Source organism: Penicillium verrucosum, assembly GCF_028828655.1.
Source record: "Penicillium verrucosum strain IBT 35672 chromosome Unknown utg000003l_segment0_segment0, whole genome shotgun sequence".
Taxonomy (NCBI): domain Eukaryota; kingdom Fungi; phylum Ascomycota; class Eurotiomycetes; order Eurotiales; family Aspergillaceae; genus Penicillium; species Penicillium verrucosum.
In genome coordinates, this window is record NW_026643212.1 from 1932166 (window position 1) to 1959110 (window position 26945).

General features: G+C 46.4%; 6 protein-coding genes across 6 annotated transcripts; 1 reads left to right on the forward strand and 5 right to left on the reverse strand.

The window, feature by feature from the left end:
* Nucleotides 1-1445: 1445 nt before the first annotated feature.
* Nucleotides 1446-3975, reverse strand: N7516_008418 (putative nuclear localization protein; the record flags this gene model as incomplete). Its single annotated transcript, XM_057221137.1, has 4 exons — nucleotides 3786-3975; nucleotides 3481-3594; nucleotides 1789-3344; nucleotides 1446-1763 (listed from the first exon to the last, which is right to left on the reverse strand). Exons 1-4 carry the CDS (start codon nucleotides 3877-3879, stop codon nucleotides 1446-1448), a joined length of 2082 nt encoding a protein of 693 aa, XP_057071409.1. The 5' UTR covers nucleotides 3880-3975.
* Nucleotides 3976-11636: 7661 nt separating this feature from the next.
* On the forward strand, nucleotides 11637-12188 carry N7516_008419 (uncharacterized protein; the record flags this gene model as incomplete). The annotated part of the gene is made up of 1 exon (XM_057221138.1): nucleotides 11637-12188. The coding sequence occupies one exon, from the start codon at nucleotides 11637-11639 to the stop codon at nucleotides 12186-12188; it is 552 nt and encodes a 183-aa protein (XP_057071410.1).
* Nucleotides 12189-14318: 2130 nt separating this feature from the next.
* N7516_008420 (uncharacterized protein) lies at nucleotides 14319-17132 on the reverse strand (the record flags this gene model as incomplete). The annotated part of the gene is made up of 3 exons (XM_057221139.1): nucleotides 14319-14961; nucleotides 15033-15146; nucleotides 15211-17132. The coding sequence occupies 3 exons, from the start codon at nucleotides 17130-17132 to the stop codon at nucleotides 14319-14321; spliced, it is 2679 nt and encodes an 892-aa protein (XP_057071411.1).
* Nucleotides 17133-18030: 898 nt separating this feature from the next.
* Nucleotides 18031-20255, reverse strand: N7516_008421 (fungal specific transcription factor domain-containing protein; the record flags this gene model as incomplete). The annotated part of the gene is made up of 4 exons (XM_057221140.1): nucleotides 18031-18738; nucleotides 18796-19302; nucleotides 19352-20024; nucleotides 20095-20255. 4 exons carry the CDS (start codon nucleotides 20253-20255, stop codon nucleotides 18031-18033), a joined length of 2049 nt encoding a protein of 682 aa, XP_057071412.1.
* A 910-nt stretch (nucleotides 20256-21165) lies between these two features.
* On the reverse strand, nucleotides 21166-22485 carry N7516_008422 (uncharacterized protein; the record flags this gene model as incomplete). Its single annotated transcript, XM_057221141.1, has 4 exons — nucleotides 21166-21444; nucleotides 21501-21695; nucleotides 21755-22187; nucleotides 22250-22485. 4 exons carry the CDS (start codon nucleotides 22483-22485, stop codon nucleotides 21166-21168), a joined length of 1143 nt encoding a protein of 380 aa, XP_057071413.1.
* An 809-nt stretch (nucleotides 22486-23294) lies between these two features.
* On the reverse strand, nucleotides 23295-26363 carry N7516_008423 (uncharacterized protein; the record flags this gene model as incomplete). The annotated part of the gene is made up of 3 exons (XM_057221142.1): nucleotides 23295-25331; nucleotides 25382-26128; nucleotides 26202-26363. The coding sequence occupies 3 exons, from the start codon at nucleotides 26361-26363 to the stop codon at nucleotides 23295-23297; spliced, it is 2946 nt and encodes a 981-aa protein (XP_057071414.1).
* Nucleotides 26364-26945: the final 582 nt, after the last annotated feature.

Below are 26945 nucleotides of genomic sequence, written 5' to 3' on the forward strand. Positions count from 1 at the left end.
TTCCTATAGAGGGGTGGGGATCTGTCGTGTGTCTATTAGTGGTATCTTTTGCCTTTTTTTTTCGCTGTGTAGGCTGTGTTCGTGTGGCATTTGATAGCCATGGTGATCAAGGGATACTGTCTGACAAGACAGCACAGTGACATATATATATCTTCATGGGGATAATGACTTAAAACCAAAAGTTACCTTTATTTTGCCGTTTGCGCTTGGAAATAAAGATGTATTCATATGCGATAGGAGATTTAAACTATTTCATAATTGTTAGATAAAGGAATTTGAATTTGTGTATGATACCATGCTACAATATTAGAGTTGTTGGCTAATGGTAAGGACATAGTAGTAGGAACTTGCTTATAGTTACAAAACTTTATAGGTCTCTTATCAAATAAGTCTCCGTGGCGCAATCGGTTAGCGCGTCCGACTGTTAATCGGGAGGTTGGAAGTTCAAGCCTTCCCGGGGACGTTTGTATTTTTTTTTTTTGGTTCCGTTCCGAGGCTCCTTTCCGTTCTTGACCATGGATGACTTCAGTTTGTTACACCCCATATATATATATATATATATCAATCAGTGTACCAGGAAACGGCAATAAAACGAGATAAAAACCTAGCAATGAATCGTTGATGTTATTTTCGATGGAGCACTCTATCAAACCGTCTATCTAGGTCTAACTACAAGGAACGCTCGCGATCAACTTGAAACTAGCAAAGTAGGTAGTATATATGAGAAAGAAAACACCCACATAAGGTGGAAATCCCATTTCAATTGAAACCGGCAGAAGGAATAAAGTGCAGAGAGCAGTGGAGACTAAGTACATCGAGAAGAGAAAGTGTCACCTCACAGGTATACATGATTGACAAGAACGAAGCCGCAAAAGAATTGATACAGAGGCAAGTAAAATGGGATTTAAAAACAAGAATAGAAGCCGAATACATAGTGCTAAGCAGATGCAAGTAAACAAGGGTCACATATTTCTTTGAACAGCCAAGAGACGATTAGACATCTCGGCCAAGGCACAAGAAAACTAGACTGTCCACAATTCACCCTCTATCGACCATGTACAAGAAACAGAACAAAAACATACATACTCATAATCCTGTAACACTGTCCAAAAGGGTAGAATAAACGCCGAGTACAAGGACCCAACGCCAGTAAAGACACACTAAGAAAACAAGAAGGAAAGAAGAATAAGTAAACAAAGAAATAGGTACCTCGACTAAGTACAACTCAACAAAGGGTATAGGAAGATTGATTGGCCCAGATTAACATTAACCGAACATCGTTCTCCATGTGATGCAGCGAAGAATGCAGTAGAACACTGGAACAGTGGAAAAAGGAGAATATGAATGAAAGCATGTGGCGAAAGTGAAGAACAGTAATCATCAGATGATAGTGTAAAAGCTGGTAAAAAGAAAACGCCAATCTAGATAACGCCGGCCACCGCAGGCTAGTACGACCACCCACCTCCTAAGGGGCTGCCAGACTGGCCGGGTTGAGGTTGTCCGGGTTGCATGGGGCCACCAGGTCCGGTAGGCCATCCAGGCATACCATTGCCTGCCATATTCATTGCAAGTCCCGCCTGTTGAGGGTTTCCACCCATGAAGGGCTGGCCACCATGAGCCTGATTGGGCGGGTACATGGGTCGTGCCATGCCCGGATAGCCGGCCGGGTTGGCTCCCGGATATCCCATGCCCTGCATACCCTGAGCCTGTGCCGCTTGGGGGTGTTGCATTTGAGAATATTGCTGGGGCATCTGAGGTATTGACTGTCGCTGTTGGTTGCGGGGGGACTGGTGATGCTGTTGCTGCTGAGGATGATGCCCGAGGGGGAGATGGGGTCTGTTGCGGAGCTGCAGACATTTGTTGACCATACTGAGACATTCCAACGCCCTGGTGGCCTGACGACGGTAACGGGGACGGCTGTGGCTGCGGGGGTGGCTGTCCCCATACCTGCTGCTGTTGCGGTGAATATCCATATGGAGGAGCTTGGCCCATACCGCCACCCATGGATGGGTTGGGCCGCTGTTGCATAAGAGCGGGCTGCATGGTTGGTGGAATTCTCATGGGAGACTGTCCAACGGATTGTGGATGAGGTTGTTGGGGGTAGCCTGGTTGCCCACCCATCATTGGATTAGGTTGCATGGGAACCTGCTGAGGGAGCATATGCTGCGTATGAGCGGGATTTGGGATCCCCGCCGAGGGAACCTGTGATACCTGAACAGGCTGTGACACAGATAAACCCGATTCAAGAGCAGTATTAGACTGGGTCTCTGAGACTGGGGCCTCGCGGGGCTTAGAGTAAAATTCATCCAAGCCCTTTTGGCGGAAACTGCGCTGAATGCTCAACATTTTGTTGAAATCAGATGTGTGTTGCGCTTGGTTCATGAGGTCGGCTGCTGAGCTAGTTTGTGTGCGGTCGTGGTAAGGTTGTCCGGTCAATTCCTGGCGTGCACGAGACATGACAGTGTAATCCCGTAGCCGCGGGTCATCCGTTGTCGACATATGGATCATGGGAAGTGGAGCTAGGGGGATGGAAGATTCAGAAGCATCCAGCGAGAGCCCGTTAGGCAAGGGCTCGATGGCATTACTGTAGACAACATCGTTGTGAGGTAGCGCCGGCAACAGGTTTGTGGCAGGCTCTGAGACAGAACCATCCCGAGCCTTAGCCGCCCCAGGGCGTTTCTCACCTGCGAGGTCATCCTCAGTAAAGCCCTGCTTCCTAGCCTTGGTCTCCCAGTAGTCATCTCGAACCCGTCGGCCATTCACAATCACCCGGCTCCCGAACTGTCGGAACATGGATCTGGCGGATACGATAGCGATTTGGCGGGACCGATAGGAATATGGTAGGATATCTTGCTGGATAAGATCGTCTTTCTCGATTTGCGAAGCAATGATTTTATGCAACGATCGGTTCTTATTGAACAAAAGATATGAATCCCGATAATTCAATACCCTTGCACACTCCGTCGCAAGCATGAATAGCTTGCTTCCACGGAGGGGGACACGGAATGTCCGGCATTTATACTCACGGCCACCTTGCGGATATCCCATGGGATCTGCCTTGGTCTCTCCTGCTTCATCAAACTCTTTCGGGATGTACTCATCGCCTTCTTCGTTCAGCTGGTCTGATGTGTGATCTCTCACAGTAGGGAGCGCTTTGACCAGCGATTTTGTTGGTGTGCCCTTGCTGTCCGGTGATGCAAGAGATGGTGACCCGGCGGTGGCTTGCGACAGTGGGCGTGCTTGCATTTGAGGTGTTTGAATAGGTGTGTTTGCGATTGCATGTTCACTAGAACTTGGGCGAGGTGTCTTTGGGGGACGGCCGCGCTTGCGGCGACTTTGTTCTTCTGGAAAACAAACAAGGAAATGTTAGCATCCATCCTGTGAAGTGTAGAAGCTGTGACTAGGCAAGATGCAAGCGCTGCTGGGAATATAACACGGTTCTGGATAGAACCTATTGACAAAGCCGTCCCACGCACGTACCATCATCCTGATCCCTTCCGACATGTCCATTTCCCATGCGGTCTGGAGTGCGACTACGCTTGACACCACGGGGGCTTGCTATTGCAGGGGAATGTGCTGGTAGGGCAACAGAGACTAGGGAGGGGTATCAGTTTGAAAGCACCGATGGGAAAGGAATACACAGATAGAGGAGGGAATGAGTAGGATGATGTGATCCATTCCACCAAGTAAGAAAACAAGTCGCGCGCGAGAATTTGTGACCGAGGACGAAATAGGAAATGAAAGGCGCGAGGCCAAGGTAGCAAGAAATGCGATAAGATACACACCGGAGTTGCTCAAGTTTGCGGGATCGATGGTACCCGAGCCATCAATGATATCCATACCGTTCATTGTAGATAAGGAGTGAGATGTGCCATACATAACGGCTCGAAGGTCGGACGGTTAGAGCACCCGTCGCAAGATGGCGCGTCAAGTCAACACGCAAGGTATCCGGGTAGAGACAAAACGAAAAGCAGCGCAAGAGAGCAGGAGATGCCCAGGCAAGACTTTCGGACCTCTAAGGTAGATCGAATTAGGTCAAGTCAGGAGCTTGGGGTCTTTTAGGTAGGATCTCGGATGAACTTGGGTTTGAGAGGGGAAGGGACTCGAGGCGGTGAATATTGGAGCCTGATTGTTCAGGTGTTCCACAACCAACTGGGAGAGAACAAGAGAGGATATCGACTTGTTAATAACTGGGAATGGGTAATCTTGCGTAAAACAAGATTTTGATCTCTTTCTATTAATTCTCTATCGGGGAAAAGTCTTGTAGGGGGCAACGAGGAAAATGTAAAAAAAAAAAAAAAAAAAAAAACAAATCAAATCAAAAAAGAAGAAAACACTCGTCTCGTGATTGGTCACGAGCAGAAACAATCAAGACTCACAAGTCTGCTGCAAAGAAAGTGGCGCCGAATCAGACAAAAAACTGGTCTAATTCCCGCAGGCTGAAGATGCTTTGGGTTCTGTAGAAGCTAGGCCAAGTCGTTGTCCTGAAGAGCCCCCCGTAACAAGTAAAAGATATACACGGGATTTGAATACTTGATATTGGAGTATTGTGTTGGATACTAGTAATTTTGTCCTCACGTAATAGGTAGATTGATCGGATATTGATCGGATATTGGCCAGGGTAAAGGGATCTGAAGGGATCTGATCTGAATGGAACCCGGAGGGTATGGGGATCTTTTTGTGATCTTCTGGGCGTCGCGGGTACGGCGCCAATATACGAACAGGCTTGATAGGAGACAAATGGGATCATGAATGGTAGCACTCAGCTGTAGCATAAGCATAGAAACAAAATGATGCTTTTATTCTCTTTTGATTACCTTTGATATTTTCAACGTAATCAAAGAGGGACGATTTTCCGAAGTGGCACAGCGATCGAATCCACGATATGGGTTGAGAAACACGGAGAAGGACCCTGCGTCTTTCGGGCAACAGTGTCGAGACATATGCAGGAGGTACAATAAAGGAAAAAGAATAAAAATTATTAAGAACAAAAACAAAAAAACAAAAAAACAAGGTGCAACCGTAGCACAAGAGAGTACAACGCTCTTTTGGTTTGAAATTTCCAACTATGTACGGATTACAGAGTACTCAGGGACTTGTCCGCATTGGAGCCAATCACGAGGTCAATCACATCTGAAGTATTGGTATTGTTCTTGAATTTATATATCCCGATTCCAATATTCTTTTTTTTTTGCTGATCAATCGAGAACATGATTTTGAGTATAGGCCATGGAGAGAGTGTATAAAATGACAAATAACCTTGTTCAGTTGTACCTGAATGGCCTTTTTCCTATTCCGATTTCGAGCAAGGTCCATCACAACATGGGATGGAGTCTAGGCACTGTTATAGACCTCGGATAGAGCTATGATTACATATATGTACTTCCATTCAGTCTGGATCATGTATTGTGTAACTTGAAGTGCCTTGAACAGCTAACTGGGGTTAAAATTATAGACGGAAAAAAAGCAAGGCGTGAGAATGACGAGTGAATCCCTGACAAAGCCCCCTAGATAATGAACCCCACAGAGGAGACACGGTATTATTGATGATACCAGGATATATGTGTTTCTCACCGATGTCGACTAATGTACGGAGTAGTATGCAGGAGCTTAAGGTCCAATCCGAAGCAAAGCAACTAATATGCGAGGTCGGATTATATCGGATCAAGCACGAACTGGAAGCTATGAAAAATGTCAAAAAGAATAAATACCAAATGGAAAATTAGCCACCTGATCCTCAAATGGTTCTTGTTTTATGCCGATATTCAACAACTCGGACGATAATCTCTCGGAGGAGGCAATAATGAGGGGCCGTTAAATAAAAATATAAGGAACTGAGTGAGAGACATGGGCTCAGGCCGCATCTTGTCAGCCTAACCGGAGCTAGTGACCATTTAGACCTAGTGCTTCATGAATGAACATGGGACCATGCTCGTTCATTGTGAGAGACTTGATTTAGTTAGCTCAAACCAGGAATGTTCAATTCGAGTATTACTCAGAGAACATATGTGCTCATAATTCAGGGGACGATGGGATACGCTCGCATTATAATGAACTAGAAAAAAGGGTTAAATTACTATGATATGGGGGTTACAACGTGGATCGAACAGTCATATTTGCAATATAAATGCAAAGCCTCGTGTCCGGGGATCAGTGTTTTCTCAGACAATGAATTATCCAAAGCCAAGTTAAGGCCTTTGATTTGTCCAACGACGAGCGGATGACCTGCAGAAGTCGCCATAGATGGAACGGAACTACCTAAGTAGTCGATCAACGAACGGCCCATGCGCAACTAGAAAAGCAAAGCTACCCCAAAATGCTCCAATCAACATAATTTCCAAATCATACATAGTGCACACGATACTGTTTATGTTAAAATCATCTCCCAAATCGGAGTTGGTTTTCGCTCATATACTCGGGAACCGCAACGGCTGTACAAGGTAGAGCAAGATGTAGTATCGTTGCACAATAACGCCCGTCGCGACAGTCGGACTACTCCATGAAGTATATTGCAAAATGTACAAGGTTCGAAATGGAAAAAGCCCACATAATCATACACGCTGTCCTAGGTCTCACAGCAGCCCGGTCTTGCAGAGCTGCCGTTTCCCACGCTCGGTGCCGGCTTTCCCTTCCCGTCACACAAATGTCAGGATCTATGCCAGGCTCACAGAGCACAGGGTGACCCTGTAGTTCCAATAGGGAAAGACTGGATCTCTATTCTCTCGTGGACGCCTAGTTTAAGCCTTGCATAATCCACCTGTGTCCTTTAGCGAATGGGCCAAGTCGAGCTATGTTCCGGATGCAACATGCTTTCTTAATTACCACCTTAAACAAAGGATTGGTATTGACTTTGTGAACCGTCAACTCGCGCCGAGTGGCGTTTTTGTTCTTTGTTACGCAGATCTATTGGGTTATGTACTTACTCTTCGCCGGCTGGGTGTCGACAAATACGTACATCTGATAATATGTCCCTATCAATCTCATCGAACAGAAATGGGCGGTAAGCAATGTGAATTCAAAGACAACTGACGACAACCGCTTTACCGTCACCTCCTGGTCACTTCCAAGCTGTATCATTGTCCACCCTTACATTCCTGGAGACATACACATATTGATCACATCCGAGGCCAGTTAGTTGACACAGATATAAGCTGAAGAGAACATAATTCGTCAGCACAACAAGGTATTGAGAATATTAAAGTGGATATATCCAATAGCGTCTCCAACCAATTTGCTTTTTTACTCCATCTCTGAGCAAAGTTTAGAATATTTCCCTCTTGATGCAACACTAGAAATGTCGACCGCTTATGCGACCTTGCCATGTTTTTTTTTAGATGTTTTTCTCGGATGTCTCTCATATGCCTTTTTGGGTGTACACGAGGTGGTAAAAAAAAGCATTACTTTGTGCAAGAGACTTTTCTATGTGGAGCCTTTGATTATAACATAGTTTCCCTCTACTATTGACAACGAGGGGAAAATATAGCTCCGACCAAGAGTTAGGACATAACAGATCCCCGGAGAGTGGCTATCACCACGCCTTTGGAAGCTAAGTGTTTGGATTTCTGGAGGTAACTTGCTGTCGTCCGATGGGTAGGGGACGCACGCACGCATATTGTGTCTCAATCTAGCCCATGGTGCTTCTGATAGTGGTGGTGGTAATTCCAAGAACTAGCAGTTATGACTTGCGTAGAGAAAAAAACAGACAGAAGCACGTGTAAGATGCATATATACTCACATATCATAAGCAAGGCGCGAATTGGGGAATTACTTCCAACTTAATATAATGAGTATGCTTGAGGCTGCCTTGAGAGTTGCGTGTCGGGGCCACGCGTTATTCTGAAGTGGTGATATCATAGCTTTAGATCTATCCAAGCCCTCAAACCTTTTAGAAAACCGGGAATAGTGTGCTTGTCTGTTTATATAGACTAGTTTGACTCGTGGCTGTTAATGTGACTGGAACAGGCGACTATAGTTGTACATTGGGATACACAGCAGTGCTTGATTCATACTGTATACTATGGCGCGCAGATCTACAATGCAATACGGGCTAATCCCAAACCCGAAAATCAGGAAAGTTGTTTTTGTGGCGTTTGAACGTAACAATGAAGACTGCAGATACTATGTAACTCCGAGAGACTGCGCTTATCGATTTGGCTGGGGCTCTGTCCTGACCCACTACTATGTGACGAGGATTTACTCCAACGGCGCTTATAGCTATATTTGTCGCTGTTTCTGCTGCATTGTGTGTATTGTATACCCTAGTAAGCCCAGCAACTGGCTTAGTTGCAGCAGTATGCCAGATACCCGGAGACGAGACCTTTCTAGGGCATTGATGAGCAAGTTCTCAAGCCTGTGTGCATGCATTAGCCTGAATCAGATTCGTTAATTGTTTTGGGCTGCAATAACAGCAGTAGCCGGAAGTGCCCGGGGTAGAGTGCTCGTGACCCAGAGACGAGACCAAGTAAGATCTGCAGGGTGTGAAATCCGCTAAACCTAGGAGAGGGGTTTTTTGTAAGGCCCATCGGGCGTCGTGCAGTAGTTTATGCTGGGCATGCAGTATTCAAGGGAGATGTTACACGATTGGCTTAGTAGGAGTTTGTGTGTACGTAGTAGACATTCTTTCTTGGGATCTACAGTAGGATATGACTGTCTTTGCAAGATACAATGTATGATGTGTGTTGCACGTACGAACGTACCATGATTCTCATAAAGCATCAAAAAGCAGCGATATTCCGAAGTAGATAGCTGTGGTTCAATCGAGTCTCAATCATAAGAAACCCATCAAAGACGGGGCAATGGATAAAGGCGGGATATCTATCTCCACGGCGTAAGAACGATGAATTGAGAGATGAAATTTTTAAAGATATTATATATTCAAAGGATAGATTAATTTGATGGTTGAGTTACCGTAGCCATCCCGGAAAAAGGCCTGATATATAAGAACTGGGGAGGGAGACAAAGACACAGAGACCCGCACACCCGAAAGAGCTAGGTAGGAGTCAATGTCATTGTATATCGTCCATGGAACAGCACTATAGTTAGAGTTCTCGGCTCTTTCCATGTCCAAGGAGTTTTGCCTTGTCAGAAAGGAAGGAGGAAGGAGAGACTCAGCATAGAGATCCTGGTAAGACAGCCGGGCCGGATCCGAACCACGGTAGGATAAAAGTCTATCTCGAGAAGCGACATCGACAACAATACAATTGTCGGTCTACAATAAGAGTGTCAGAAATTATGCCTGAACGCACAGACCGAAAAACAAATATTAGGTTGAGGTTTAGGAGGGCGGCTGTAAATAGAGTGGTGGCCAAGTGCGGATTTCCCGCAGAACGGCTGGGGACCTAAGCAGAGCCGCCTAAGTTACTGTCTATCTGTATCAACACGGAGCAAAACAACTGGACTGATATTTCGAATGTATGTTGTAGTAAGGGGGTGAACTTTACATTGTAGTGCTAGAATGCTAGAATGCAACAATGTTGTGAACCGAGGGCGAAGGTGCGGGGTCTGGATGCCAACTCTACCGAGACACAAGCCGTAGGAAACTGAGGATAACATGCAAAGGGTCCAGTAGCATGGCAGGACCAGCTTGTTTTAGCAGCTTGTTTTAGATAATTAGGAGCAACTACGTAAGCCCGCAGTACACTGCGCATCGGATCGTTATTGTGGTTATGTGTACGGAATACGGAGTATGGAGTATCGACTGATGATCACTTATGGTCGACGGTCTGCGTCTTCACATGATGATGTTCCGGTTTGAGACTGATATTTCGCTGATTGTAGATGCCCCCTGATAGCAATGTGCTGTTTTACATGAAACTTCTAGCTGCGACCGTAAAGACAAGTCATCAGTTACTCCGTACCTCGTTAGGGGATGCACCGCCCAAATGGCCCAAATGGCTGACAATTCATTAGTTTACTTTGTAAAGCGACGCGAACTAGTTCGAGGCGCTGGCGCTAGAAGCATTGTGGGCCCCACCAACGTGTAGTAGCGGGGACAGAACCTGCTTTCCAAGCATCTCCAAGTGCCCAGCCTTTTATATAAGAGATTCTAGACTTCGACTTTTCGGGCTTGGTGGCTGCAATAGCTCTAAACATGTTGAAATTAGTGGGGTCTCCTGCAGTAGATCTGGCCATCTTTTTCTTCCCCCTTTTTTGTTTCACTTGCCATCAACGGCGTTGCATCCTAATCTGTAAGTTTATTGTACGATTTTTTATTATATATTTCATTATGTGTGGCTTCAGGTTTTACAATAGACCGAAGAGAACCCCTGTATTTTTCTTCTTGGCTTCCTATTTTTATTCCAAGCGGGGCCGTAGTGAAATAGGAAGTATCGGCAGGATAATTTACCACTGCTTTATTTCCGTTGGAAGGATAAACTCATATGGAGTCGACGGATTAACTTGGGGCGCCACCTTTTTTTTTGGCTTATTTGGTTGGTGTCCACGGAAGGAGCTGGTGTAGGTTTACAGCGGGGGTTCTGGAGCACCTCCGTTGCACGGGTATTGTAACCAGACGATTAAGGATCAGAGCCGTCTTCGGCGGATTCCAAAAGATCGTCAGGAGGGGCATATTCAACACTCGCATGTGGAATGTTTGGACTTGTCGGTGTACGGATCTTCTTTGTCCAGCACATTATTATGCTCACGGGGACAGGATGGGTGCTTGGGGCACTTATTATTAATTTTGATGCGGTGATCTCTTGGGTTCGAAGAAGAAGAACTGAATGTTTTATCGTATCCAGGGTTGGCCGGGACTAGAGGGCTTGCTGAGTCACCTAACGATGGGCTGTCCACGGGTGTTCTAAGGGAAATCGGCCTTGGTAATCAGAGTTCTATATAAGAAAGATTTTGCATTTTATTTTTATTTAGAGGGAAAAGAGAAATAAAAGTTGAGAGCCAGTCTTTTTTTTCCCCTTCTCTTTTCATATAAATATGCAAACGTCGAAGGATGAGGGGGTTCGGATTTCCAAGGAGAGTAATCCGTGGGGATCGTGAGTTTCCCCATGCAACGTTTTTTTGTATTTTCCTTTTTTTTCCTTTTTTCCCTTCTTTTTCTTTCTTTTAGGGGCGAATAAGCAAGATAAGCTCCGCAGAAGAGTCTCCACCGAAAAATTTTCGAAGCATCAAATGATCAAAATAACTGGGGCCCATCCATTTTAGAGGGTCCGAATAGCCGCTACTCTTGTACACCGGAAATCCCTTTTTTTTTTCTTCTTCCCTCTATGTTAGACTGGGGAAAATGATCAAATTAGAAATAAATTAATAAATAATTGATTCATTTTCTGGGGTAAAAGAGTTTAAAAAAATAATAGACAAGTCATAAGAAGAGGGCAAAACAAGGAAAAAGAAAAAAAAGAGGAAAAAGACAGGACGACCCATCAGAGAGGTCTGGAACCGGTTTCGTGTGATCTGGTGACACGGCACCTCGAGAGAAAGGCGCTTGGACCAAGTTCCCCCATTATTTCTTCCGGGTATAAGACTTCGTTATTCCCATCTTTTCTCTTGACCCTTTTTCTTTTGGACTTCCCCTCCCAATTCCCAGTCAAATTACATATCACATATCACATATTTCAATCTACCTGGGTTATACAATCTTCTTCACACCCCAGTCTATGATCACCCCATATTAAAACAACAACATGAACACTGGCACTACACAAAAAACTCCCAAGACTCCGAAACCAACCGCCTCCGTGCCAATTATCCAAAATAAACGCTGGCCCCCTATGGCAAACCGAAATGCCCTTCCTTACAAGCTCACACACCTTTCCAAAGAGAAACTCGCTCGTGAAGCTACCGCACCAGACCCCGACCTTCGCCGCTGCGTGGCTCACTTTCGCCTGCACTGTGGTTCCGTCTCCTGGACCGAGAATGATATGAAGTCTCGCATCAGCTCATTTGATTTTGAAGACACCGATGATGAAGACGACGTGGATGAGATCAACACAGAACTGCCTGTCCTCAGGAACAGGGCTCCGGCCAACGAGACTCCAGTCGAAGCCACCGAACAAATATCAATAAAATCAGAGCCCGTCGCCGTGGTGGCAACCCCGGCAGCCCCGGCATCACCAACGACGCCTGAAAATTCCACCGAGCATGGTTTTTTGGAAAAGGGTCGCAATTGTCTTGAGGCGACCTCCAAACACCTATGGACAGGGGGATCTTGCATGGTTTCCCCAATCGCGGGTTGAACCCGCCTTCGCTCTTTAATATCCTTTCTCTCCTACACACTCTCGACTACCGACCTTTTCTCCTCATCCTCTACAACCAACACGATATTACGATTTGATGACCCATAATGAACACACTAAAAGGAACCCTTGTACATAACTTTACTTTTTTACAATATGTCACTTTACATAATTCCCAAGAAACCAATAATATTTTTTTTTTTTTGCTGGACAATCTACCTTGCCGATTCCACCGTAAGAACTCGAATAATAATATCAGCATAGGAATTCGTTAACTATTCCTTTTTTCATTTTGAAATCTTCACTTCCCCAAATTCCCCACATGACTCTATTCTTGGACGCCTAAGTCGGAAGGTCAAGCGAAGTGACTCACCTGCCGCGTAACCCCGGTCACATGATACATACCCAAGCATAGAATCCTGATCTTCAATCTATATTAATATCAATGGAGAACTAACGCAGGCCCCAAACCCGAGAAATTGGGGTGTGGAACCATGATCCTCATGGAATCCAAAGGAAACTGGAGACGAATTATGTTTGGTGGAAATATGCTGATTTGCCACTTACCCGCCGATCGGCTCAGTTTTCACCATCGTGTCACATTCTTATATACGGAAACCCTTTCCAACACGATATGTTCTAGTCTTACGGAGTACACCTAATTGGCAAATGGCTATCGATATATATAACCTATGTCCGTCAACCTTGAACCAAATTGAGTTATAAGAACAAGAAAACAAGAAAGGAAAACGCGGGAAGCCATACAGCACACAGAACAGAACACCAAACCTACACTCGTATATACAAAGTCCTGGAGGACGTCACTATAGAACTTTAGCCATTGTTCGGCCGAAGGAACATCTGACATTCCCTTCTAGCACAGCGATAGTCATAATGATCCCCAGGCCCGTAAAGCTACCGTATGTTGTAAACGCGTTCAAGCGGATCTGCCCCGATTGGCTGGCATCTCATCCATTCCCCGTATCAAGTTTATCCCCTCGATAAACTCTCGACCTGTGGGGGAACTGTTCGGACCAGGATCGACGTCAACTACCTAACATCGCTCGGTGATGTTATGGATGACGTTAGTTTGCTTGGCCCAACCATCAGCTAGCAGTTTGGCGAAAAAGTGGGTAAGGTAATGAATGGGCCTAGAAGTGTCGATGCACACATACTTTTGAGTACATAGTAGATTGATAAACAGCGAAGGGTTGTTTGGATGTCGTAGTTCTCACGTACCATCTGATCCCTTATATTTTGGCCTTGACCTGACCCCAATTCCTCTATCTCATCCTCTTCATACCATGAATAAGACCAGGCAGAATTATATCCCACATTTATCTTCCTCTTCTCCAAACACAATATCATAGTCGTCATATCCGACAATGTACACGGTCCCCCAAATGTCTCTAGCGTAGCCTCCTTGCAGTTCCTTACCGTCCCATGCACGCCCTCCGTCACGATATCCTCGGTTGCAGCGCCAACTTCCAGGTGAGCAATTTGGATAGCGTATACGGAGTAATGGAAATTTGATTCGGTAATTTATGGAGTGACCAACTAAATGGAATTATATTATATTATTATGATTGAAGGGGCTTCCAGCAAAACTGGGATGTATGTGAGACCAAATAGGTGAATATGCAAGAAATTATGCATCCCCCAATCAGTAAAAGTCTGCATTAATAGATCAAGTGATCCTGCACGAACTTTGCGGCTGAATAGTTGATTTGTAGGGGCGACTATAGGGATCACAGTCACATAACTCTCTCATTGGCTAGTGCCTTACACCTTCTCTTTTACATACACTGACATCTTACTAGATCTTCTTTTTTGGATGTTCTTCTTAGGGTATTTCTTGTTATCTTTCTAGTTGTCTTTCTGGTTGTCTCTTTATATATCGATTCTAAGGCATTATAAGGCATCACCTAGGTTCAATATTACTACTAACTATATAACTGGGCCTCAGTTACTGCCTGGCAATATAGACCAATGAGAGAGTTATGTGAGGTGATTCCTATAGTCACCCGTAGATTCCGTATGAGGAGTATTGGGGTATTGTATTGTAATTCCCCCATTTCACTGGGATACATCGTATGCGGAATATACATTTGTATCTGTATTCACCGTAAATCACAATTTAGAAACAACCACATTCGCTTCTCCAGAGACAAATTTGACATTCCAGCCTTCTCTCGTGCGTTGCAATTGATCTCCGACCACAGCATAATCATCCACTGTACCTGGAGTTTCAACCCAAACAATAACAGAAGAAACATCGGACGGGCCAGGAACAATAAGTAGTTGAAGAGACGTCGGTAAGGAAATATCAAACGAAACCTCTTTTATCAATCCAGCGCTGGTCGTGACGTATACTCCCATCTGTGCAACATACACCCGACGCCGCACAGCATCTCGTGGCTCCACGGTGACCGTGTTTCCATTGGTAGCGATATTCCCACAATATGCGGTAAGCCCGGCATCGGGATCATCGACAATGTACACGGCAGACCCAAGCATCAGACCCAGGAAGTTGGGACCGTAATCACCTGAATAGTCGTCGCCTTGTAAGGTATCAGGGAAGGAGTGGAAAGCATTATACATCGAGCCATCTTGTCGGATGTTGGATAGTGGTCCTGTTATTCCGCCATAGCCAACTCGGAGGAGATGGATATCCGTTGGATTCTGGCGGAAGTGGGATAGCAGGGGTAGTGAATTGAGGCTTGATCCGTAGTGGTGGATCATTCGCTCGATGCGTTGTAGCTTGCCCCCATAGCTGGACGGGAGATTAGCAACGAAAAACAAGTCAAGAAAATATCAACTGCAAAAGATTAAGCTGGATCTTACATAAAGTCCCAATATCGTCGGGCATTCCCATTCCATCCCCAGTGTGGAACTGTGGGCATATACCCCAGGATGCTGTTGATTGTCTTAGTTGCCGTGTTGGTCAGATTGAAATAGCTAAATTAAATGTTAACAGATCAAGTATCGCTGCTAGAAAGGTCCCCAAAGAGCAAGAACTTACTTGCTCCAGTAATAGACTCCCTCTTGGCCAGTCGAGTCCCAAGCCATCTCACTGCCAAAGGGAACATCCTGTGTATCCCATGCCTCAGCGCGAAGCTTCATAGCAGCCTCCACAGAGTTGGCCTCGGCAGTCCACTGTTCGCGCCTCAAATCCGATAGAAGCTCACCAATGACAGTCTCGCCCATGAGTCCGAGACGCGAGTACCCCACAAGCCCATCTCCACCCGAGTCCGTACCGAAACAGGTCACTGTAGTGTTGTATGCTTGACTGAGATACCACTTCCAAGTGTGTGTTTTCAGAAGCGACCCGTTATCTCGACCTGCACGATACAACGCCCAGTATGTCCCGATCACATGGATATAGTCATAGGCACGGTCCGTAGCATAGGAATCATCCTTATTCCACGACCACCAGTTGCCCCAGTCGAGAGTCTGATTGTATGTGTGTTCAGGAAATTGAGCGGGCTCGTAAAAGAATATACTCTTGCGGACGGTGAAGTCTGTATTTTGGATGGTCTTAGACAGAACATCGGAAGCAAATTGCTCGAGTTTTGACACTTCTGTCGCATCGGCTAGACCAGATTGTTTCATTGCGCTGGCCAAGTAAGTCACGCCGCCTTCGTCGCTTAGCCCGGACATCCAGACTCGGGGTTCTTGGAGGACTTGTGCTTGGATTGAGTGGTCCCATGTCATAACTGATGGAGCTCGATGGAATGGGTCATTTGTGTCATTGAACCACATTGACGTGGTAGTGAACTCGCCTAATCTGCTGATTGTTGCTGGTGCTGAGTCCGTAATGAAGTAGTGTATTGTTTGGACTTTCCCATCTTCATATGTGATGGTTACCTTGGTTCGACCCCAAACCAAGCCAGTTGGGGTGAGTGATAGAATGCCATTTGCACCTTGGGTTATTTCAAAGGAGTTGTCCTCGGACACGACCTCGGATATTCGGGAGTAAAAGATGTAAAGCCGAGCTGTTAGATCAACTGGTACCACGTATCCAGGAATACCTAGCGTGGCAGGCGTGTTGGTGGCTTTGACTGCATCCTGTATACCACGCACACCGCTCTTTACGACCGTAAATCGCAACCCGTAGGTCACTGATTCACCTGGGCTCATAGTTCGAGAGCTAGGCTCGTTCCATGGGGTGACACCAGACCACTCATTCTCAGCATAGGCTTTAGTGTGAGTCTGCCATTCGTAGAATCCCTCAAATGTTTGACTGCCGTAATAGAGAGGTTCGAGGCTAGGTTCGTCTAGGTTTCGCCATGCTTCCAGTGGAGTGCTTGTGTTGAGCAACGGGGTAACAACTAACGATGCCCCGGTCCCAGACGTGGGGTTTACCTGAAGATACCCAGCGTCCATCCCAATATATGGATCTGTGAGAGAGCACTTGGCCACCATATCTTCTGCTGTACGGTTGGAGAATATACTGTTAAATTCGGTCGGGAAGCCCAGGCTGCCAATTTCCAGTGTCTGATTGGCCTTGTTGGTTAAAGTAAAGGTCAACCCGAGATCGCCGTCAATATCAATCCATTTCCGAATAATATTGATAGGAGAGGTTGGTAAGGTTTGTGTCATCTCAGCGGCGGCAAGCGCATCGGACTTGACACGTTTCAAAGATCTTCTTGCTTTTGATGAGTCGCCTGAAATCCACCGCGTTGAACCCGACAGTCGATAGCGATATGCAATGTCCCCATTATGATACTGGCCATTTGCCGCTCTGTATGCGATATCCTCGAAAGGCAAGAAGTCGAAAGACTCGCCTGCTGGCTTGAGAGAGGCGAGGACCTGGGAATCCTTGACTAACTTGATGTCAAAGTTGGCTGTGGATAAAGACGTATAGCCATTACTTAAACCAAGTGCATCATCGTATGCTTGCACGGCAACAGAAAATAACATGAATCTCGTGTTGAACTTCATTATGTGAAAGCTAAGGCCGAGGCAGGCTCTTCGCCACGAGTATTGGCTTGATAAAGTGGAAAAAAAAAAAAGCTTAGAGAATATAAACAAGATAGCACAGCTGACTACGGTTAAATATCGAGTCTCTGAAGAGGAGGCGACGTGAGACATCAGAGCTATTAACCGATCATCACCCCACACTTTTACTCCGCATCCTGAATCCAATCTAGGAATATATATTTTACGCCAATGAGAAGTTGTTTATTTTGCTGAAAATGTTAGTGTCCTTGTAGTATCACCTCCCACAATACGTATAACCGTCCATAGACTCTATCTGCCGTTTCACATAAAAATACATCATGAACGCGATATACAAGAAACCATAACCAACCCATTCCGATCCTCTGGCAGAAGATATTCATCTCCATCTGTGACGAGAGCCTCGACAAGCGTGGACCATCATGGTGGAGTGGTGTGGCGACACAAATGAAGACCTCGCGATCAGGGATGGTAATGCGGTCTACCCACTCGGCGTCCGTAAAGACGGATTCAACCTCGTTCAACCTCGTAGGTTGCTGCGAATGAGCCAGGCGAGGCCTTGAACGCTTTTAGACATAAATCTAGGGATCTCGGGATCTCTGCGCCGAGACGCTGATTCTGTGTATCTTGGAGACGCATAAGAATGAGTAGGTATAGTTGGAAAGGGAAGCCATGGATAGAACATGAGAGACAAGAATGTATTCTGTCAAACAATAGGACTTCTTCGTTTGTCTGCTATAATTCCGATCAGTGGGGATCTACGGCCAACTTGAAAATGGCCGACGTCGCTTACCTGCGGTGCGGTCCATGTTTGAACGGCCAAATCCAAGGCGGCTAGATGATAAATCGGAAAATGCATATCTGAGTATTAATCCAGGCATCAATTGGTAGACATTGAGAAGGCGAAATCGAAATCATTGAACATCTCCACTGGATCAAGCAGTCCAAAGTCCATGTGAGACTGGGTCAAAAAATCTAGCATGGTTGGTTGGTGTAGAGCCATTTCCGCAGTGAGGTATGGGACATTCGATTCGAAAAGTGGATGACCCAAATCTTCCAGAGGCCCAATGAAGGATTGGAGATTGTTTGAACTTCGGCGTCGTCGTAATGATCCGGAATCCGATTCTTCAGCCATCGGCAACATATTGGCAACATTGTCCACAACACCGTGGGAAAGTGCCGACGAAGAATACAGCGGACTATCGTGGAGACACTGGCGCACGCGCTGCATGCGTTCGTATAGGTCCCTCGACGCGAGATTATCAGATAAGCTGAGATTCCTGAGTATTTCTGTTGCGGTTTCGGCCGATGTCAAATCACTTGGATCTCCGAGTGGCAGAAGACTTGAAATCACCAGGACTAATGCGGCAGAGAAGAGGTAGGCAGGAAATGAGTAGCCAAATATTGCCAGGGATCCGCCGGTCCATTCATTTACACATAATGCTAGCGAGTGTCTTGCTGCGTGTATACATGCCTCGCTTAAAGTGATCAGAATGGGTGAGATGGAATCCATGGACTGATTGGTTTGGTTTTTCATTCGTAAAGTGAGGACATGGAGGAGGACTGGTCGAATTGCCAGGATGACACACTAAACTAGTCAGTGTCTGATGCTGGAAGGGATCAAGAGAGTGTGTGATGCTCTTACGAAATTGAACTGTAGATGCATTTGAACTGTATGTTTCGAGTTTGGCCTTTCCGTATTGAGTCTCAGATGCCCAGGAAGAGACTGAACCCACTGTTTCAATTGAGTCAAGAGGCTCTGTTCACGATGCAAAAAGGTCTCGGCCGAAATCTTCCGACAGTATATCTCTCCTGTTGTGTCACCAATAATTTTGGCAAGTTCGATTGCCGCCACTTGGTAAGCGCCATCTAAAAATTGGTCACTGTATGTTTCAGATGCCGAAATGGACGGTGGATCGACATGGATGTCCTCGTCGTGGATTTGCACAGGGAATCCCGACTTAGAGCCCCAGAATCGGTCAAGAACGTAGATAGTCCACCATATCCGAATGCGGTGTTCTCGTGCTACTGGGTGTAGATTTTGGGTTTGCGGGATATTATAGTTTAGGCCCATGCTGAGGCCGAGTCGTAATGCATTTCCGATCAAAAGGTAGGCGGAGTGAAAGCGGTTCAAAAATTGGTAGAAGAAGGCCTATAGAGAGTAAGCAAGAGCTGAGGTGGCTGCTGAAAAGGGGACTGACAATCAAGAGGAAACATTCTATATGAATCATGCTTGGTCGCTCGGGGACGATCTGTATCAGGTTCCACGCTTTGGCAAAATAGGCCAAGCCAGGTACATTCGAGGTGTCAGAAAGATCATGAGGAGTTGAAAAGACTTGGGCGATGGCAAAAAGAGCAAAGTATTTGCACTTGATGCTTGGATTATCGAAGTCACCCCTCTGATAGACGCCATGGAGCATGTCCAATGTGTCTTTTTTCAATGCCAAATGGAAGCTTGGGACGATGTGGCCAAGTGCGGTCTTCACCAACAGCTGCGCACTTACAAGGCCGGGCCATTGTACATTTGTGTGGAGTAAAGATGATATTGCGGACTCGTCAGTATAACGGGATCTTGGAAGATGAGGTGTCGGCGTGTTGGTCCCTTTCAATGCTTGGCACAGACGAGTGGCAAATGCAGCGCAAGTTGCCTCGCTGATGTAAAGGGGAACCACCGAGGCATCGTTGGACTGAAACCACGGCTTCTCGCTAAGAAGGTTACTCTGTGCCAGGGGCTCAGAGTTCTCAGTCGCCGTATTCCCGTAGACTTGCTGGGGACCAGAGCTCTGCTCTTGTCTGTTCGAGCGGCTTTCCTGTTTCAAACGATGGCGTCGGTCATGCAGCTCTTGGCTATCTTTTAGAAGTTGCTCCAAATAGCTATCGGTTATTGAAGTTAGTGACGCATTTCAAGACTAGCGACCAAAGAACATGGACACCTTTCATCCACCCGTATTTTGCGATCTCGGGTTGCATATCTGCATTGCGCTTCGTAACCTGCAACTCGGCATTTGGAGCAAGGTTTTTCTCCGGAGCATTTGATTTTTTGCGCATGACACCGATGACAACTGTGAAAGTGGTGAGCAGAAGTTTGCTGCCGCTTTTGAACATACTCACGCCACAGCTCTTTTCTTGGGTCTTGTGGTGTGAGGAGTGGTGTGTTGACTAGACCGACTGGGTGTACCCTGGGATTCAGCGCACATCTTGATCCATAAGCTGGTTTCGAATTGTAAATAGAGTGCTTTTGCTGGAGAAAACCAGGCGAGTTGGGAGAGGTGTTCGGCAAATGTTCAGTTCGCCGGTCCGCCCAATCATGAACGGAAAATACGATCAACGGGAGTTTTGAAAGATTTCAAAGTTATAAATTATGATATCAACCTTGGAAATCTCCATTCAGTACAAAATATAGAGCCGATTTTTCCCCAATTAGTTCGATAGTTAGTTAGCTTTACACCTTAACTAGTTAACTAGTTGACTCAGAATTACCTAAGCTAAAGTAAACAATAGTCACGTGACACCCTTAATTAGGACTAACTCGGTAATTACGTAATATATACATGATGGTATATGGTACAACTGAACAACAAAACACTACTCATTGTTTCGATTTAACCATATCATGCTAGTTCATAGCATATGTTGATGGATGTTGTGGATGCTATGGGTATGGAATTGCTCCGCGAAATCCATTTCTTCCGTTGAATGAAGGCGAAGGGGAGAAATTAATGACGGTTTTGGATGAGGCAACGCGACTTGAGCGTGGACTAACAGAGACAGCATCAACCCCATAGCACGATATCAAAACAAGTTTCCCCTTATACTTTCATCTCAGGAACGTGCTCATATTTACTGACCAAAAAGCAGCAAGAGGTGAGTACTGAAACGGAAAGAGAAAGCCAAGAAGTGGCAGAGGAAGTAAGTGGTCGAGTCACCAAATTTGTAAATCAAGTCTATACGTACATGGAATAATCAGGGTATTATACACAAAAGAGAAGGGCAGTAAGTCGTAGAGTCAGTATACTTAGTTCAACAGGAAGCGCGTAGATGTCTCTTGGGGTTGGAGCTCCAACGAGACAGAGGTTTTCCGCTTTTTGGGGGAGAAGACGTGATTCTTCAACCCTTTATTGAAATTCATGATACACAGCACGGAGTTGATGACTGTGAGAACCATCAAAAGTGCTGAGACTGCCGCAAATAATGTCAGGGACACCCGGAAAGAGCTGAAATCAGTGCTCTCCGCGCTGCTGTGAATTCGAATGAGGATGAGGACAAGGAATCCAATTATAAGAAGCATAAATAACTGAATGATTGGTTAGTTTAAAAGTCGGATATTGTTTCGCACTCGAGAATACTCACCATCATGAGTATGAGAGATTTCGTTTTCTCACGCTTGCAAAATTGAGCTGAGAGGACTAGAGTCATTATCGTGATTGGGATCACAGTGGCATTGATAATAAAATCCATGTCTTGGGCTTGAAAGACGACAAGGAGGATTTGGAGTTGACTTCCGAATACGAAGAAGAAATCGAACTTCAGGAGAGCGATATACACCTGAAAAGGATTGGGTCAGTCGTAGAACAAAGGACATTGCCAGCATTGTCGCAACAAACCTGATAAACGAAATATCGACGCTTCATCTGCAAGTCCGCGCTGATATTCTTGTATATAGACCATGAAAACTCCGCGCGCAACTTCCACGTAAAAAAGCTCATGCACAGAGTCCCGGTACCTAAAAACACCGGGACAAGAATGAGTTCTATTTTATATAATTCCTGCAGATGGTCGCTGAGGCTTTTATCGGCCAAGGTGGCGATAGTATCGTTGATCTCCCGCATCTGAAGGATGCCAAATGCGAATAGGCCCTGATTACAGATGCAGAGTCCGACCAACTGGATTGTGTTCCTCCGACGCAGTGCATCATATGACAGAGCCAATTCGTATAGCAGAGCGAAAATGTATAGGCCTAGGAATGACTGGAGGCGCATTTGTCCGTTTGTTTTGCTGTCGTCGTCGAGGTCGTCCCACAAGCTCATCAGTATCCAGCTAATTTTTCCCCATAAGCTCCAAGTCCGAGAAGGCACTGGTATTCGAGGTCGGACCCCTACCTTTCAATTGCCACTGTGAGGACGGTCTCAGTAATGACGGTTGCTGCAAATAATCGCGTCCATAGTGTATTGGGGACGTATAATAGAGGTCGGCTGTGGTTCGGAGCCTTGTGATGGTGTTGTTCGCTCATGACCGGACTGAGTGGCACAGAATATGTGCAGATCTCTGATTCCTTGGAATTCTCGTAAGCATCATCGGATTTGTGTTGGAAAGTTTGGAAAGGTTCAGATATCATATCCAAAAGGTGAATGTGGAGGTGAAGTAAAGTGGACTATTTACAACTCGACTAGTTGCCCTTTTCAGGAGTTTCCGTCCAACAAAACCGAATACGACTGCCTTCACTGTGGAGCCTATCAGGGCGACCACGTAAGGCCCTTTTAGATCAAGCCAAGATCGATCTAGTGGCGCTCTAGTTGCAATTGACTTCCACTAGGCCAAATAAAATAGACAGGTTAGTGTATTCCGTAGAGTGTACAAGAATAGCCGGTCAATTGTGCGGCCTTGTTATATATATTTGGTCTTTTGGCAGTCTTTTGGCAGTCCTCGGAGTACGAAGTACAGAATTACATTGTAATGTGCTTATTCGTACACTCTACCTGAAACACGAGTTAGGGTGCAAAATCCCAAGCTAGAACCTTTAGATATGGGGTCTAATTTCCTGGAAATTTATGTTGTGTCTCAATTCAATCTCACTTCAGGCATCTTATGCAGTTCAACCCCAATGAACAATAGTACGGGATATTTAACACTTTTTTCTCTCTCGCCTGAGACATGGATAGAACGTATTGCTATGTTTATGAGTATGAAAAAGCTAAGATAATGCAGTGATGGGGATATATCCAAAAAGAATTCAACAATGCACGCCATTGTCAGTGCTACAGCCGACTCAAACTCCGGGTGTAATTGAACACCAGTACAAATAAAATAGAAAAATAACACACACCAGAGCAAAACCAGCAAATCAGCACAGAAAAACTCCGCATAAATGCATGACACGTGAGGACGAAGTGCATTTCGGGCGTGGATGCATCGGAAATTAGGATATTAGAACTCCATCTCGTCGTCCCAGCCTAACTGTTCGTATATCGACTTGGATTGTGATTTATCAGGCGTTACGGGCACAGCTGTGGCGCCTTTGACGGGGGTTCCAATGACCATAGGTGGGGAGTGAGCGCGAGGATTATCGGTAACCATGGCATCAAGCGATAGAGAAAATGGCACAGCAGTGGGAGTAGATATACTCTGCGGTGCTTGTCTTTTGGGCGGTGTCTCCATGATCGATGAGGCGCGAGCGTGATCGAGAGACTGGCTGAATTGTCGAGATGACTTTGACAAGTTTTCCGCGAATGCGGAGATATCCCGAGGGCGTGAATGGATGGGGGAGCCTGGGACCATTGGTTGTGTGGATGATCGAGGCGCTGGAAGGTTGGGCACCCTGAACAAACCTTTGCCAGTGGAGGATGATGGCCGACGGGCAGCTATGGTATCACTCTGGAAAATCTTGGAAGATGGTCTAGTTGGAGTTTCTTGAATAGCTCCGTCCGGCTGACTTGATCGTGGGCTTCGTCCATCATTTGGATTGTCATGAGAATTGAAAGGGTCGGAGTTGGCGCCAGAGAATGAGATCGCCCGTCGACTTGAGGATGGGATCATGGTGGGAGACTCGCCAAAAGGAGAATTTTCCACACCGGCAAATGACCGGGATGGGGCCAGACTACGAGGGAGCGACGGTAGCCCGACCACCGCGTCCTTCCTTCGATTGCCTCGAGGAGTCGCCATCACCTGTACACCTTCGCCGAATGGATTGCGCACGGGGTTTCTTGACTTTCTTGAACTGCCGCCGCCGCTTATAACCCGTTTTGACGCATCGTCTGCCAGATCCTTGGAGACGAGCTCTCTGTTCGGCTTCCGAAGAGCATGAATAGCAGCATCCAGCTCTTTCTTCTGGTTGGCCAGCATTTGGACTTTTCTCAATTTGGTCTCATGCTGTCGTGCTACGGCATTAAGATCAACCTCGCGGTTTTCCGTGCGTTTTGCTTTCTGTATGCCGCCCCGGACACTGCCACTGAGAACAGTGGGCAGCAAGGGTTCAATTTCGCGTGTCGCATTATGCTGGCTCGGTGCAGTATTGGATCGAGGTAGGCCTGGGTGCCGAGAATGGGACGCTGCCGCTTTATCGTCCGTAAGTACTCGCTGCAATGTTCGTCGGGGCTTCGGTGCAGGCTGTTGTCGCTTGACTTCCGCCCCAGGTTCCACGCGGTGTGATTTACTCGAAGATTGTATCTTCTTAGCAGCTGGGGAGATACCGCCAGATACGCCAAATTTGCGGGTGATCAACTTGCATTTGTCCGGGAGACGGGCAGCATAGAATGGAATGATGACTTCCGTGCAGAAGTCACGCACCGCATCGCTCTCGACTTTCTTGCCTGAAAGATGGCTGTTATTGAAAGGAGAAGCTTTTGCTGTATCGGCGGCAGACGTTTCTTCCATCGTCACGGCGTGCCAAATGCACATCCGATCGAGATGGAGCTCAAGCAGCACGTTCAAATCCGTGGGCTTCTTAGGCTTGGCTTTCTTCGACGTATCTTGCACCCCATTTGCATCTTTCTCCTTGTCAGTGTTGTTTTTCTCTACCGAAGCAATAGTCATTTCCAACACCATGACCTCCAAAATTAGCAAGATCTGCAATTGAGTCTCACGCAGCCGGAGATCTGAAATCTGTTTCTTAGATTCTGCTTCACGCGATGATTCTTGCGCAGGACACTCATTTAAGATTCTATCCTTCCACCACCTGTGGATGAATCCTTCCTCCTCTGGGTAAAGACCGTTCTTGCCCATCTTTTTTTTCTTGCTCTTCCGTTTCTTAGATTTCGCGCCATCGTCAGAAAGCGCAAGAACTGCATCGCGAATTGTCGACGGTAATGTTTCTTTGTATTTGAGGTCCATTTTCTTTGTAGCGAGGATAGCCTCACGGTAGGATTCAATTAGCTCCTTCGAACCCTGAGGCTGCTCTGAGTCACGAGCCTGGAAAGAAGCCCGACAGCGCGTTAACGGGCCCTTCGCAAAGTACGCCACAGAAGTCTAGAAAATATTAGTCGGGCAACGTCCAAATATCGAGTAGAGCACATCACCTTTGAAACATAGAGAACCTGCAGATAGTGATCTCTCATCCCGTCCAGTAACTCCTCGGGTGATTGTCGCACATCTACGACATTGGAATCGACAGCATCAACATCCATAGCCGTAGTGACATCTCCCAAGCCCTGAGATTCAGGAAGCAAGAAAGAACCCCCTTCAGCGGCATCAAAACTCCTCGACGGAGCAAGCGAATGACTCCGATGCTCTACAACACCCACAAAGGGTGCCTCGGTATTCCCAAGATCCGACTCGGACGGACCAAAGACAAACGCAATATCCAACCCAGCAGACTCTTCGCCTATCTCAATGTCAGAGAGAGACCCGTCGATCTGAGCAATTTGCCACCAGTCAGCCCCATCAGAAATAGCACCGGTTTCGCCGACAGCCACGGCATCCACCTCCGCCGTGTTAGTTCTATGCCACTCCTTGGCCGCAACAGCGAGATTACCCTCGTGCACCCATCGAGCGAGCTTGGAGAGAGAGTATATGCCCCTCTTCACCCTCTCGATAATGTAGAGTCCACCGTTGGGGATCAGGCGTACAGCGAGAACAGTTGGCTCCATGTTTGCGCGCAGATCAATTTCTAGAGTGGGAATGTCCGCAGTGAAAAGGCCGCCTGGTTGCTCATCGGATCGAGAGGCGGGCGTGTCGTCAAGCCATGAGAGGGGAAGCCTTGTGCGGGGGAGTGCGGTAATTGGTTCGAGGATCAAGGGTTCATCAGATAAAGACGCCGAGTGAGCCTATGGTCAGAAGAGTGAGCAACAGCAACTAATGGATTGAGCGTATGCTGGGCCAACTATAGGCGTAACTCACTCTTATGACGATAGAACAGGTAGCAAGATGTCCAGTATTGTTTAGCTCCTCTTGATCGCATCTTTTCCGCTTCTTTATGGGTGGAGGGGTTGGTTCGTGGAGTTTGTTCAGCGCGGATGAACTGAGCGGATCCAGGATGTTGGGGACTATACGCGAGGCCATGGTCCCGTCTAGGAAATAGTAGGCATCCTGTAATTTGAACGCAAGAGTCAAGTCCTATGCTAAACTAGAAAAAGCAATTGACGTTGGTTGTGTAGGTGTCGACAGATCGCGCTCAAATCTGGGCGGGTCGGGCGTCACGCGTCGGGACGTGCACTCCGCCTGGACCAATGTAAGACACGTTAATTGATTTCAATGCAGTGGTCGAGGGACTGTCTCAAGAAGTTCATCTATAGATATTGGAATTGCTTTCCTAGAAGGCTTGAGTACGTTAAAAAATACTTAAACTAGTGGTATACTTCCAAAAGCAATATATGAAAAAAAGATATAATATTATGAATCTATCGCTAATGTTTAGATTAGCAGGCCCAGGACCAAGACGAAAAGAACCCTCAAGAGACTCTCGCAGAGAGTGCCATGAAGGTTCCCTCGAAACCGATAGAGCATGATCCAGCGTGGAAGCAGGACCAAAGGCTCCTCGTAGGTACCATGGACAGTGAGGTAGAGAGGTAGTGTTGAAGACTTTCGCTCCAGAAAAACGCCAAAAATTTCCTTTCCCAGCCGATGAAAAGTGGTATCATGTTG